This window comes from Strix aluco, chromosome 1 (genome assembly GCF_031877795.1).
Source record: "Strix aluco isolate bStrAlu1 chromosome 1, bStrAlu1.hap1, whole genome shotgun sequence".
NCBI lineage: Eukaryota > Metazoa > Chordata > Aves > Strigiformes > Strigidae > Strix > Strix aluco.
The window spans coordinates 9,342,976-9,359,376 of NC_133931.1; the positions used below are offsets into that span (position 1 = coordinate 9,342,976).

General features: G+C 39.7%; 1 protein-coding gene across 7 annotated transcripts in view; it reads right to left on the bottom strand.

Annotated features, from left to right (window-relative positions):
* The window catches only part of EFR3A (EFR3 homolog A), a 102,685-nt gene that overhangs the window by 57,639 nt on the left and 28,645 nt on the right, over positions 1-16,401 (bottom strand). For all 7 annotated transcript variants that reach the window (XM_074840069.1, XM_074840043.1, XM_074840250.1 and 4 more), the window contains 2 exons: positions 15,462-15,612; positions 2,259-2,380 (listed from right to left, as the gene is read on the bottom strand). In XM_074840069.1, the coding sequence (XP_074696170.1) occupies positions 2,259-2,380; positions 15,462-15,612 (273 nt within the window). The remainder of the gene's footprint in view (positions 1-2,258; positions 2,381-15,461; positions 15,613-16,401) is intronic.

Consider the following 16,401-nt stretch of genomic DNA (forward strand, 5'->3'; position numbering starts at 1 on the left):
ATACTAGCACTAACCTCCCTTGCTGAAAGGAAAATCTCACTTACCAGGTGAGATTCAGTTTCAGACTCAGAATCCTATACTACCTGCCTACGTGTGTAGATGATGTTCAAGCTATGCAGGTGAACAGCAACTCCAGATGTCTGTTTTAGGATGAGATGAATTACTCCCTAGCCCCATCAGTGGTGTCGGCTACCTGCGATACCTGCATTTAGATGTGTCATCTGTAGTCATAGCTCATCTGTTTTGTTCAATTACCTCAGTACCTACAGCAAATCTGGTATGCCAACTCCAAGAATGATTGATGTCCATAAAGATCTCTGTCAAAAGAGATACATTCAAACTGTCTAGGTTGATGTGGAAAAAGTCATATTGCTATAAATTTCATTAACCTGCGTAAAAAAAAAAAAAAAATTGATTCACATGGGGAAAAATTCCACACTTTTGTGTATTGGAATGCCACTAGCACTGATTTCATGTTCTTAGTATTGTACAGGAGGTAGAAAAATGGGGGTTGAAGTACTAAGGAAGGTGCAGCAGGAAATTTCACCACACACAGGAAAGGTTTCATTCTTCTAAAGATGGCTCAGATAGGTATTAAAGTGGAATTATATTTAAATCAAGATCATGTACATTCTTGTCACTAGGATGAAATTCCTCCCTGTCTAAGGGTACATCAGCATTGCAGGCTGAAGCGCAGGTAACAGAGCAGGCTGGCAGTTTGAAGAGCAAAAGATTAGCACAGTTCTCTTACTCCTACAGCAACCACAGCTTTAAGGTATTTTACTTTGGGGTATCCTTATGAGTGGTAGGTCATACTTGATAGATTAATCAGGGATGACTAGTCTCTTAATTCATTCCATGTTCTAGTTCATTACTATTATTACCTCTCATTTGCATGGGGCAGTGAAGGTGAAAGTAGTACTTAAAATCCTGAGATGAGCTTCATACCCTAACCACTTAGGAAATGTTTTATGGTAAGTAATTTAACATTTCTGGTTTAGTTTCACTAAGCCTAAAAAGGCAAAATCTCAAAAAGCTCATTAAAACATTTATGAATACTATTTGCAAACATCAGCTTCAGGTAAATACACTGTACCTGACCAAAGCCTTAGTTATGAGGTAGTTGCATAACACACTGGCTTCACTAGTGACACCTGCTTAAGAAGTTTCCATCCCCTTTTCCCATTGGTCCCTGAGTACAATTCACTACTGCCCCAAAAAATTCACAAGGTCATCCTGTAAAACCGTTCAATGGAATAACCTTCCTAAAGAGAAGGGGGTGGGTGCAGGGGAAAAGTACAGGAGAATCAGGCAGGTTTAATCCTAACCCTTTTGAGGACAACGTTTACAGCAGAACCCTACACACAGCAACAGGGCAACAAATAAGATGGCAGCAAATTAAAAAAAAATAAGGAGCAATGAACAAGAAGACTAAAGGGGGAATTAATTTTTTGTTTTATTTTTGTTTCTTTTTCTCATAAGTGAGGTACATAGTATTCATTCTTTTTGAAAATACAGTTCACAGATCTGAAAATACAGTCCACGGATTTCTGAAACTGCAAACTTTAAGAAAAATCCTTGTGCATTACAGCTAACATAACAACAGTACACCCAAATTGTTGAATAAATGTTCATCACATGGATTTTTCATAGCTGGCTAAACATTTTCATGCATGGAAATAGAAAAGATCCAAATAATATAATCTGAAAAGCCTTAAGTTTTCTAAAAAATGCTCAGAAGTTAAATACTGATTAACAATTCATATAAAGAACACATCGCTAGGGGGAGCTGAAGTAAAAAAAATTGTGGTGCTTACATAATAATGTAAAAATTAGTAATAGTAATTCATGAAGGCATTTCAGTTTCACACACAGTATCATACTGCATACATCTAAGAAAATTCAATTTTAATAAGTAATTCTCAGAGCTGACTCAAAATATGCTTTTGCTATTCATATAAGTAGCCCTATTAATTTCTCAAATGAGTTATGCAACTTGCACACATTTACAGTAACATGCGGTGCCTTTCTGGAGACAATCCATGCAATCTGGCAAGCATTATTCAGGTAAAATTCCACTTAGATATTCCAGGAGTTCTAGCCACTTAAAATGTACAATATTCAGTGCTATTTAAAAGTCAGACTTTCATTTTCTTCCTATGGAATGAACTATTTCACTAAATATCATAATAAAAAACTCTATTACAGACTACATTAATGCGTTAAGACAGTTTTTTCTAATACAGAATGACACTTACTCCGTTTGCGTTTCTGGATCGTGGTCACATGAATGACACATGGCACTGAATCGAGACACAAAGAAGTCATAGCGTCTGTGGTATGAAGGTGTGTCTTCCTCAATGTTGGCAAATTTGACAAACTGGAAAATGAAATACGTTGAAAAAGCTTTTGATGCCAATTTCTCAAAAGAGAATATACTAAGCTTCATTTAAGAAGCAACATAAAACATTGCATTATTAAAGAATCCAGATATGACAATACTTAAATATTTAACTTCAGAGATTAAAAAGTTAAATTGGACAGTTTTTTTTAAAGCCTTTCCACTAGAAATTATGGAAGGGTGCAACTGCATGAAATACAACATACTATGAAATATGGAAATACCTAACACTTGAATAGTGCCACGAATTCATAGAATCATAAAATCATTTTGGTTGGAAAAGACCTTTAAGATCATAGAGTCCAACCATGAACCCAACACTGCCAAGTCCACCACTAAACCATGTCCCTAAGTGCCACTCCTATGTGTCTTTTAACACCTCCAGAGATGGTGATTCAACCACTTCCCTGGGCAGCCTGTTCCAATGCTTGATAACCCTTCCAGGGAAAAAATTTTTCCTAATATCCAATCCAAACCTCCTCTGGTGCAATTTGAGGCTGTTTCCTCTCATCCTAACACTTGTTACTTTGGAAAACAGACGAACACCCACATCGCTGCAACCTCCTTTCAGGTAATTGTCCAAGCAATTAAATGGTGCACTGTCACTGGCAGGTTAACCAGCAACATTCTAACTTACCAAAATTCAAGGGAAATAAACTTGGAAGCATCCTGTCAATTCTGTCTATCCTTACAAAAGGGAAAAAGGAGTAGTCAGGGAATCATAATCCAGTCAACTTTAACTCAATTCACAGAAAGACACTCTGAAAAAAAGTTCCAATTTGCAAACATCTACAAAGTAACGAAGGGGTAAGTAACAGTCAACACGGATTTGTCAAGAACAAATCACATCAACCCAGTCTAAATTATTCCTATGACAGGGAAGCAGATTTTGTGAATCCAGATGAAGCAGCATCTGTCGTATCTTAACTTCAGTGATGCTGTTGACAAAAAAAATACAAAGAATTCTCAAAGGGAAGCTAGAAAACCACTATCCAAGAACACTCCCCGTAATATAGATGGAAAAGGGTTTGGAAAAAATACAGAAACACTTGTAAGTCATCAAACTACAATAATGTATTGAGTGAACTTCTGAAGGGCCCTGCCTGGAATACAGTATTATTTGAGTTTCATTAGAGACTTAAATGGCAGAATAGGCTCATCAGATTTGCAAAGAACACTAAGCTGGCCAGAGCTGTAGGCACACTCAATGCCTGGTTCTTGACAAACTGGAAATCGGACCTGAAAAATCAAGGAAGCAATTTAGGAATGACAATCACAAAATACCGCTTTAAGACAACTGTAAAAGTACAAGCCAGACACAGCCGAATGCAGAAAAGAAACTTAGGGTTATAATAAATTGCACATTCAACAGAAGTCAATGCCGTTATATTGGCATGAAAAAGAAAACAATATACTGTGATACATCTGTATTACCCATGACACCTATGAAAAAATTTTTGCCATCTAATTGGCACTAATAAACCCTTAGATGAAGTACCGCATCCAGTTGAAGCATCACAGCTGAAGATGGTGATTAACTGATACAGTCCTTCAATTATTCAAGGGATGAACAAAACTTTAGATAAACACCTGTTAAAAAGACTGAAAGACATTAAATTATCTAGTGTAGAGCTGACTAAAAGATATTAGTCTTACAATGTACAGAAGACAGCTACAAAAAGAAAAGAAATAAATGGTTTTCTTTGTCCCACTGGTAACAGGAAATGCAACAACGGGCTTACACTGAAGCAAAGGCTACCCAAGTCAGACATTAAAAACCCCTCCTTTCTAATGCGAGCAGACTGCCTAAAGAACTTCTGTTCTTAAAACTGTCAGTGAAGTAAAACCCAGACTACAAAGGGAGGAAAAAAAGGGAAAGGAAAGGTTGTCAGGAAAGGTTTAACATAGTGCTGGTTCTGCCCAGAAGCAGAGAGATGTCCCATTAAGATCTCTCCACTTTTTCCCACCCCAATGTTCTTCTCACCAATTGCTAAGCACAGGCTGAAGCATTTCTGGTATACTTCCCAAGATGTAGAACCTGCTTTTATTAGCACATTACCCACATACATCTAGACAAGCCCAAAGCACTTTAGCATAATCTACAGCATACCGATTTGTGGAGGTTTGAGGTAGTTTTCAAGCTGAAAATGAAAGCTGTGTATTTCAGAAAAAAACCCACCACTTTTTCTACTTTTTTTAAAGTCTTTTTTTCTGTTTTATCTAGAACACTTATCCTTTTCAACTGCTCTATCAGTTCACCCACTGACAGCTACAGCCATAGCTGAAAGTGATAGTTTGTAAAATTATATTCTCAGCCATTACAGAAAACAGAGCAATGTTGTATAATACTACTTTATTTTACATGACCTTCTCTGGAGAACATCCTGTAGAGTCAGGTGATAAGAAAATGACATACAGTCAAAAAAAAATCCTTTATAGTCTACTGTCAGTTTCAAAGGCAATCCACAAACAGCAATCATACTTTTTTTTTTTTCCCAATACAGTGAGTTATAAAAATGATCATTTCTTTCCCAATAGACCCTGGAAAATGCTTTAAATAATAGAATAGTTTGGGTTGGAAGGGACCTTTAAAGGTCATCTAGTCCAACCCCCCTGCAATAAGCAGGGACACCTTCCACTAGATCAGGTTGCTCAGAGCCCCGTCCAACCTGACCTTGAATGTTTCCAGGGATGAGGCAGCTACAGCCTCTCTGGGTAACCTGTTCCAGTGTCTCACCACCTTCATCATAGAAAATTTATTCTTTACATCTAATCTAAATCTACCCTCTTTTAGTTTAAAACCATTACCCCTTGTCCTATCACAACAGGCCCTACTAAAACATCTGTCCCCATCTTTCTTATAAGCCTCCTCTAAGTACTGGAAAGCCAACATAAGGTCTCCCAGAAGCCTTCTCCTCTCTAGGCTAAATAACCCCAACTCTCTCAGCCTGTCCTCATGAGGGGTGTTTCAGCCCTCTGAAGAGTTTTGTGGCCTTGTCTGGACCCACTCTAACAGGTCCATGTCTTTCCTGTGCTGAGGACCCCAAAACTGGACATGGTACTCCAGGTAGGGTCTCACCAGAGCAGAGTAGAGGGACAGAATCACTTCCTTCAACCTGTTGGCCACGCTTCTTTTGATGCAGCCCAGGATACGGTTGGCTTTCTGGGCTGTGAGTGCACGCTGCTGGCTCATATTCAGTTTTTCATCCACCAGTACCCTCAAGTCCTTCTCCACAGGGTTGCTCTCAATCCACTCATCGCCCAGCCTCTATTGATACCAGGGGTTGCCCCCATCCATGTGCAGGACCTTGCACTTGGCCTTGCTGAGGTTTATGAGGTTCACATATGGGCTCACGTCTCAAGCTTGTCCAGGTCCCTCTGAATGGCATCCTGTCCCTCAGGCATGTCAACTGCACCACTCAGCTTGGTGTCATCTGCTGAGGGTCTACTCAATCCCACTATGTCACTGATGAAGATATTAAGCAGTACTGGTCCCAGTACGGACCTCTGAGGGTCAACACTTGTCACCAATCTGCATGTGGACATTGAGCCGTTAACCACTACCCTCTGGATGTGACCATCCAACCAATTTCTCATCCACCGAACAGTCCACCCAATAAATCCATCTCTCTCCAATTTAGAGAGAAGGATGTTGTTGGGGATCATGGCAAAGGCCTTATGGAAGTCCAGATAGATGACATCCATATCTCTTCCCTTGTCCACTGACATAGTCACTCCATTACAGAAGGCCACTAGGTTGATCAGGCAAGACTTGCCATTGGTGAATGTCTCATGCTGGACATGAACCATGCTGGCTGTCTCAAATCACTGCCCTGTCCTCCATGTGCCTTAACACATGATTTTCCCATGCAGAGAGGTGAGGCTGACAGGTGGTAGTTCCCAGGGCCCTTTTAAAAAAGGGTGCAGTGTCTCCCTTCTTCCTGTCACCAGGAACTTCACCTGACTGCCATGACTTTTCAAATATCATGAAGAGTGGCTTGGCAACTACATCAGCCAACTTCTCAGGGCTCTGGGATGCATCTCGTCTGGTCCCATAGACTTATGTATGTTCAGGTTCCTCATACGGTCATGAACCTGCTCTTCTCTTGCAGTAGGAGGGGCTTTGTTTCCCCAGTCCCCATCTTGCGGTCCATCTGCTTTACAGGTGTGAGAAGAGAGGTTGCCAGTGAAGACCGAGGAAAAAAAAAGTTGTGTACCTCAGCCTTCTCGTTGTCCGTTGTTACCAGCTTGCCAGTCTTGCTCACTAGGGAGTTATGCTTTTTTTGACCTTCCTTTTCTGGCTGACATAGCTGTAGAAGCCCTTCTTACTAGTCTTTGCATCCCTTGCCAAGTTCAGCTCCATCCACACCTTGGCTTTCCAAACCCCATCTCTACACAACTGGGCAGCAGCCCTATACCCTCCCAGGATACCTGTTCCTGCTTCCACTGCCTGTACATTTTCTTCCTGCCCTTTAGTCTGACCAGCAGGTCTCGACTCAGCCATGTTGGTCTCTTGCCTTCCTTGCCTGATTTCTTACACTTGGGGATCAAGAGCTCTTGCACTCTATGGAAAGTGTCCTTAAAGACCTGCCAGCTCTGTTCTGCTCCCTTGTCCCTGAGGGCAGTTTCCCAGGGGGTTCTATTGACTAACTCCTTGAACAGCTGGAAGTTTGCTTTCCTAAAATTCAGGGTCCTGACTTTACTCTTCGTCTGACCCATATCCCTCAGGACTGCAACTCCACCAGTGCATGATGACTGCAGCCCAGGCTGCCTCCAATCCTGCTGTCACTGATTAGGTCGTCAGTGCAAGTGACCATCATGTCCAGTATCGCACCCGCTCTAGTACGGCTGGTAGGGCTGTCTACTACCTGTCTTAAGAATTTATCCTCTATGTGTTCCAGGACTCTCCCGGATTGCCTACAGCTCGCTGTGCTACTTTTCCAGCAGATGTTGGCGTGGTTGAAGTCCCCAGCAGGACGAGAGCCTGCGAGCGCGATGCCTCCTGTAGCTGGAGTAAGAAGGCTTCGTCAAGAAGCTCCCCTTGATCAGACGGACTGTAGTAGACACCAACCACAGGGTTCCCTTTGTTGTCTCGGTCTCTGATTCCTACCCATAAGCTTTCAACCTGCTCATGGCTACTCTTGAGACAGCTCTCCACACTCTATCAATTTCTTGATGTAGAGGGCACCCCCTCCACCCCTCCTTCCTTGCCTGTCCCTTCTGAACAGCCTGTAGCCATCGATAGCTGCACTCTAGTCACGGGATTTGTCCCACCAAGTTTCAGTAATGGCAACTAGGTCGTAGCTTTCTAGCAGCACGGTGGCTTCCAGCTCCTCCAGATTGTTGCCCATGCTGGTGTGGAGACACTTCAGCTGGGCTGTCAGCCATATCACCTTTTTAAAGGAACACCCCTTAATTGCTCTGAGGATTTCACTGGTATTTCCCTGTTGGCTCCTATTACCTCAGGAGCCCCTGGCTCATCTCCATAAGCGTGCTGCACTGCAGACAACATGTCACAGAGCAACAGGCTGAGAGCCCTTACTAGCACCCTGTCCCTCTAACCCTGACATGTCACCCCACAGCTTGTCACAGGCAAGCCTGATATGATCCCCTTCCCCCTTCAAGTCTAGTCTAAAGCTCTGTCAATGAGCCCAGCTAGCTCGTGAGCAAAGAGCCTCTTCCACCTTTAAGAAAGGTGAATCCCATTTGATGCCAGCAGGCCTGGTGCTGTGTAAACCATCCCATTATCGAAAAACCCAAAACTGTGGCAGTGATACCAGTCACAGAGCCACGTATTAATAGACTGGGTCCGTCTACTTCTTCCCGTGTTGCTGCCTGCAAGTAAGGAAAGATGAAAAAATAACCTGTACTCCAAATTCCCTTACCAACCGTCCCAAGGCCCTGCAGTCTCATTTGACTGCCCTCAGACTACGTGTTGCAGTTTCATTGCCACCCACATGGAAAAGCAGTCTTATGTCTTATTGGTTTGTTTCATGGAATTGCTAATTACAAAACAGAAATAGATTTTCTATATTTTTTTGAAGACAGGAAGCTAATTAGTCTTTACAATTTAATAAAGCACAAAGTTCAGGGGTAAAAAAACAAAACAATCAATATGATCCTAGTATTTTCCAGACATTCAAGTGTTCAAGTCTACAACTGATTCACCCAGCAAACTTCATAAAAGCATGTAAAAGAATGGAAGCAAAAAGTTTAAAGAACAGAAAACACTATGGGAGGGGCTGTGAGAATATTAACTCATCTAGCATTTAATATTAGCGTATTATTATTATCTAAAATACAAAATTATTTGATTGACAGGATCTTCCAACACAAAAACTTAATTTAAGACTAATAACTGTTTCGCTAGAAGAAAGATTTATTATACCAAGAAATTGCTTTGTAAGAATAAATGACAAATTTAGGCCAAGAAAGCATTACTGACTCTCACTCTGGACATTTCTCCTACATCATGATGTAGCTTTGCAGCAGGGAAGAAAGTACCCAGAACTTACACATCTCAAAATGGCACAGTAAAATGTCCAGAAAGGGCAATGTTTTTATTTCCTCATGTGTATAACAAAACAATTACACCCACTGAACATAAAGCACTTCTGAAGCATATTCCAGGATTAGCATTCAGATGACTGAACATTTAGGCCACAGGAAAGCTAACTGCGATAACACTGTTTTGAGTTGCACTGTCATTCCAAAAAGTATACAATTCCATCTCATTACAAAAAAATTTAAGTTTTTACAGTATACATAAGTCTATACTTTCTCCTTGCTTAGCAGTGGTGCTCTTAAACTGTTATTGTTGTTAAATAAAGAATATTTTACTCCTAAGCACCTATTTTCAAGCATACTTCAACTATAAAAATTATTCATCCTAAAAAAAGACAGAACTCTTATGAAAGTCCAAGAACTTGCCTGGGATATACTTAAAAAGCTTCTGTAGATGTAAACACGTCATTCAGTCATAGTAAATTCTTGCAGTCACCCACTGGTAATTTATGGAAGTTTTACCAGTATAAGCACCTTCTGTATTTATATACAGAAGGTACAAAAGGAACTTAAACTGGTAATATCTTATTTCCATTAATTTTTAAAATCAATAAAATTCAATCAGCATAAAAACATATAAGTCTACCACGAAATAAGGAATGAACTTATCTATTCAGAAGATGTTTGTTCCAGACTGAGTCAAGAAAGTTGGATCACATTACCAGGGAGAGAGATTGTGTCAGTTCTGTAAGTGAATCACGCAAGTTCCCAAATTACATTCCCAAGGACACAATTTCTTATATATACTTATGCTGCCTTATCACTCTTACATAGCCAGTACAGTAGGAGAAAAATCATAACTTTTAATGCACTGTGGATGTCTTTGAAGAAGGTCAGGTTTTTGCAGCAATTCAAGAACAATCAGCATGCATCATATTCAAGTTTGAGTTACGTTATTTAAAGTATCTCCGTGTAAAAACTGTAGGCTGGATCTGAGCAGTATTTTATTTATATTTGAGCTCGCCAGTCTGTCTTCTGCAGCCTGCAATTTTCTCTTGTTTAAGATAGGGGAAAAGGGCTGCTGATACTGATAGTTACCACCTCTGACAGACAAAGATACTGTATTCCATTATTAGGAAGCTATCACATAGGAAGCCATGATATCCTATAAACATAAGACTCTTATAAACTACACAGTAGAGCATTAATGAGAAGCGTCTGAATGGATGTATATGCTTCACCAAACAAATGCAAAAGGAATAAACACTTCAACTTCTCTAAATAGAAAAGTTTTGAACACTGGATTCATGCACTGACTTTATAACCACAGTATTAAAATGATCACAATAAATAATAACAAGATAAAGTTGTTATCCAGCAAAAATAAAGTTGTTATATGCCAGCAATAGAAATTGGTGATTCAGTTCATTTATTAATAGTTAAGTCACCTGACGCTTCTCATTTTAAGTTTTATTGGAATGGGATGGATAGCTTCACATTCTATTTATTTCATGCCACTTGGACGAAAATTATCCTAAACGCTACGTGTGCAGTTGTGTAACAAAGTCAGTAATGGTATGTTGGCCTACAGAGCCACATGAGTGTGGCTATGAAACCGCAAGACCAGAAAGCACCAGTATGAGGTGGGGGAAGCAATACTTAACTGTGAATGACCTTAAAAGGACTGCCTAAAACAATTTATCTAGCATCACTCAAATTCTAGTAGATGCAGACACAGAATTTAGAAGATAATTTAATAACCTACAGGATGAGAGAGTGCTTTGTGTAACTCTGTCTCTCTATACCTTTAACTCCTATAAGAAAAGATAGAGCAGGGATCCTAGAGATGAAATACTTCACTGTGTATTAAGTCACCACTAGCACATAATTCTGTATTGGTACATGGAATGAAAGAAGCATCTTGCAATAAAGATAAGCTTCTATCACATACTTCCAGATTAGCATGCTGCAGACAAGCAAGACAAACAAATGAGTACTCTGCTGGGAATATTAATTCTGACATTCCTTAATTTCAGTCTTGACATTTTATACTATTTTTACATATACATGCACTTCAATCCTGACAAACCCAGCTGCTTTTATAAGCCAGCACTAGCAAATATAAAAATCTTGTTGTTATATCAGGCACTGACTGTTCACTTTTCCACTTAGGATACCACTTGTCTTTTTTTAAATAACACATGATGACAATTAGCAATAACAGTCAGCTCATGCACAGGAAGCCCAACACTGTCACTGACGGTATCATTATTTCCCAGCTCCTAAGAAGAAACTGCCCTTCTAAAATGAAATGCCCTATCAACTAAAGAAAGCCTTTGTGGTAAATAATTTAAAATGTGATAATACTGGGTTCTACATATATTTGATAAATTTCACATTAAAAAAAAATGTTTTACTATTAAAATACAAAGAATTCACTGCCAACGTTCCAAATTAGCTCAAAATGTTTGTGTTCAACCGAGTTTTGTCAACATGAAAGTTTTACTAAATTATGCAGCCCATTGTTTTAGACCAGCTGCTCACTGAAGTGATTTTCTGGACCCTTTCTATAAAAAAATGTCAGAAAATTAAAAATAATTTTAAAAATTATATCTTGTCCCAAAAAATTTTGACAAGTTCAAAGATTTTAAAGCTGTTCACGCCTATACAGGAAGAACAGGCATAACTGGGATTGAGTGCACCCTCAGGAAGTTTGCCAATGACACCAAGCTGTGTGGTGCGGTCGACACACTGGAGGGAAGGGATGTGCCATCCAGAGGGACCTGGACAGGCTGGAGAGGTGGGCCCGTGCAAACCTCATGAACTTCAACAAGGCCAAGTGCAAGGTCCTGCACATGGATCGAGGCAATCCCAAGCACAAATACAGGGTGGATGATGAGGGAATTGAGAGCAGCCCTGTGGAGGAGGACTTGGGGGTGTCGGTGCATGAAAACCTGAATAAGAGCCAGCAATGCGCACTCACAGCCCAGAAAGCCAACCGTATCCTGGGCTGCATCAAGAGCAGCGCGGCCAGCAGCTCAAGGAAGGGGATTCTGGCCCTCTACTCTACTCTCATGAGGCCCCACCTGCAGTGCTGCATTCAGCTTTGGGGCCCCAACATAACAAGGACATGGACCTGCTCGAGCAAGTCCAGAGAGGGGCCATGAGAATGATCAGGGGGCCTGGAGCAACTCCCCTATGTGGACAGGCTGAGAGAGTTGGGGTTGTTCAGCCTGGAGAAGAGAAGGCTCCAGGGAGACCTTATAGCAGCCTTACAGTACTTAAAGGGGGCTACAGGAAAGCTGGGGAGAGACTCTTTATTGGGAGTGCAGTGATAGGAGAAGAGGTAACAGTTTTAAACTGAAAGAGATTTAGTTTAGATATAAGGAAGAAATTCTTTATTGCGAGGGTGGTGAGGCACTGGAACAGGTTACCCAGATAAGTTGTGGCTGCCCCCTCCCTGGCAGTGTTCAAGGCCAGGTTGGACGGGGCTTTGAGCAACCTGGTCTAGTGGAAGGTGTCCCTGCCATGACAGGGGGGTTGGAACTAGATGATCTTTAAGGTCCCTTCCAACTGAAAGCATTCTATGATCCTATTAATTACTTAATTCTATTCTAGTAATAACACCACCATGGATCTAATCAATACATGTAATTATTTGTACATAAGAAAGACATGATATTCGGTTACTGAAATGCTGCAAAATGGTGAGAGGAATTCAGCACTGCCGTAAGTTTCTAAGTAAAAGCTTACTGCAATCAGCCTTCAAATACTGAAACACTTAAGCCAAGGAAATTTCACTTTTTCTCACCGCATTTTTTTCGGTTTCCTCACTAGCATATGCTATCTTAGCACATGGTTAATAAAAATATCTTCCATGATAGAAAAAGACATTTTGAACTTCATAGACACTGCCAGTTTGAAATCTGGTCTACTTCAAAAAAACTCCACTTCAACTTATCCACTATTGAGTTTCATCTGTCTTCAAGTATCTGCCTATATAAATAGATTTACAATTACGTTATAAAAAATATCATTGCTGCTCTAGGAAATAAGCTAACATAATTTACAAATGCATAAAAAGTCATAGGAATTCATTATATGTAACCTGAAGATCAGGCATAAAAGTACATAAATGAAAATCAAACAATTGTTTTTATAAAACAGTAATCTTCAGGTTTGCTTTTCAGAAGTAAATCAACTTAAAAAATGAAATTTAAATTCAAAAAAGAATTTAGGACATCAAACGGCTGAATACAAATTCAGGGTTTTTTAAGATATAGAGTACCAAGCATAATAAGTTCTTCATCCAAAACCACGTATTTGGAAGTCAGGAAAAAACCTAGGAAGACAGTGGGAGCTTCCAGATCTTCACGAGACTTTAAACTACTCACTCAATACACAGATTTGTTTCACTTGAAACCCTGACTTCTGAGCAATCAGAAGAGTCCCCACAGCTGAAGCAAAATCTGTTTGTGAGGCTGAGAAAAAAACTACAAGACAGTTCAATATTACTTGAAAGACTTCACCGCCTTTGTACCTCAGTGAAGCTTTGGAAGTCAGCTTTGGGATGGAAGATAATCAAGCCACAATCATACTCCGTATCTTTTTAAGTGTAAGCAGAATATAAATTTTATAGGCCTGAAACTGAGTATAGTCTAAAAATGTTACAGAAACTCTTCCATGGCTTGCCTGATTTTTCACCACTTTGAAGATGTTTACTTCATATACAATTTATTCTTCTCTTCCAGACAATACTAGTCTCCACTCCAAAGTGGTACATCAGAATAACTAAAGCACATGAGAGATTATTCAGTCACTCTACCTTCTCTACTATTTTGGTTGGGTTTTTTTGTTCTATTATTTATTTGTTGCCTTCCTTCAGGATGAGAGGAAAAACTAAAAAAGGCTAAATGTGATGGCAAGCTTTCTCCATGTCTGACAAAATTTATTTAAGAACATAGCAGGTCAGTGACCTTGGAAACAGACAAACTATCAGTGCCAATACACTTTGCTCCTCTTGAGTCAACACAAAAAGACTCATCTTTCTCTCCATTGACTACAGAAGACACCTAGGGAAATTAGCATAATTAGGCCAAAATTAGCCTTTGGAATACTGTTGAAGTGCCATATATATTCACTCTCTTCACAGAATTAGACACCTGATTTATAAAAACATAATTATTTTTGGTTACTGAGTTTTACAACAGACAAACACAAATTATCTCCTAATTTAGGAAGTCTATTAATCTGCTTTACTCATAAAAGACTTCATTAGGAACTGACAAGGATATCAAATGGATTACCATAAGGTAGAGCTCTGTTCAATAACATTCCTTTGGAAGTGACATGTGTCTTGTACATCGAAGTGGAGGTTGGCAGTAACTGTTTGCCACCAAGGATTTTAAACAGCTGGAAAGGGATGTACATCTTGCCATTTGGCAGCTCAGGAAATAAGTTCCAAAGCTATTTCCCTAGGAGGTTTTGCTTAGGCATTATTATACAAACAAATCAAAAGAAGCAGGGTAGTCTGGCTCAAAGATATTAAAATAAATAAATAAATTTATCTTATTACCCTCAGTAAAGCTGTCCTGTTAGTTTGGGGCACAAGGTGACACTCCCCTACATCAGAGCAAGAGCTCTCTGCATTCCACCATAATGAGAAATTCTATTCCAGAGTAGCATCATTCTACTCCACCTTCCTGTCTCCCTGAACTACAACTCTATTTAATTCCATCAACTGGGAATCATGCCCAAAGGAAAGCCCAACAGTTCTACAGAATCCACAAAAACTCCCACACTACTAACAATGGCAGTGTACACAAAATGCAAGCATTACTTCTTTACTCATGTAAAAGCAATCACTCTAAATGAAAACAGTCCACATCACAATCCTGAAGTTTATGGGATCCCTATTGTACCAGCTCGGAAATAATGGTTAAAAAAGAAGTATGACAGAACTATAATACTGATTGCATTCACCACTTTATTTGGAAAACTGTATCTCCAAATCTTCATTTTGACACTTTCAGCTATGCCCTTTGAGCCTGGATCTGAATCCTGAAATACTTAAGCTAGTAAGATGGTGAGGATGCAATCCTGAAAGCTTTGGTCTCCTGGCTACTTTTCAGTTAATAGGAATCTTTCTGTGTAGTGTCAGCACTGTGGAGAAGGATGTTATTTCCTCCTTCTCACCAGTGCTCTCGTTGCTGGAAAGCAAGAAAACACTGTCTTACCTATACAACAGTTCCAGGAGGTCCGTTTAAAGATTCAAAATATGAATTCACAGAACAGCTTTTCTGTTCCTTCCAGAAACAGTTTCTTTCTGCACGGGATGAGTCCATCCATCAAAAGAATTTTAGAGATTAAAGGAAAGTTTTTCTGCCTTCCAGCTGATACCTGCTCTGTGTTTAGGCCCAAATGGTATACCCTGCCACGTACAGAATCTTCTCAATTCATGTTAACTGGCAGATACTTTGTGACATCTGAAACTACTTTCCCATAGAAAATAAGCAAAAATTTATTCCGATTTGATTTAGTATTGGAGTTTACTCACAGAATTAGTTCCAAGAACTTGCAGCTTTGGTTCGCCTGATTCCAGAAGCTTGGCCACCATATGAAGGAAACTTTCCACAAACGGTTTTATGCTTTGAGAATGGCAAGCCATTAGAAGTTGGTCCAATGCCTCCATGGCAATTAAAACATACCTGAAAATTAATTAGAGACACTCACATAAACACATGCTACATTTATCATTACCTCAATTAATTCAATTTAGGTACTTATTACTACAAAAATTAGAAGACAAATAGTGGAAAGCATATATTTTTGCATTATCTAAAAAATGGAAGTTATAGGTGTCATCTACATTCATCTTTTTTCTTCTTTTTGTGAGGGGCATGGGGAGAAGAATATTTTTAGAAGAGATGTCATAATACCTGGTAACAGAGTAAATATAGTCCAATTTCCTTTTCTAGCACATTTTATTTCCAACTACAAATCCTGGCTTTCTAGTCTACAGCTCCTCTGTCTACCCAAATCCCAGTACAGAAAGACAACAACTTATGCTCCTGCACAGTCAGACAACATGCTAAGTAAATGAAAAAGAGTAAAGAAAAGCAGCGAACAACATTACCCTAATGAATGGTCATTTATTCATTCTACAGAGTTATAAAAATAGCTTTTGACATCAGGAAGGCCAATAATGACGGCCTGTGATGGATATTGCTACTTCCCAGACTCAGTATTTTGCTACTCCATTTCCACATTCCTTAAAATCTTCTCCCTCTTTTGACGTGTTCCTCACAGCTCAGTGTTGGGACCATTTCTGTTCAACATCTTTATGGATGATCTTGATAAGGACATAGAGTGCATTATCAGTAAATTCGCAGATGACACCAAGTTAAGCAGGAGTGTTGATCTGCATGAAGATAGGGAGGCACTACAGAGGGACTTGGATAGATTGGATCAGTGGGCCAACGTTAACAGGATGAGCT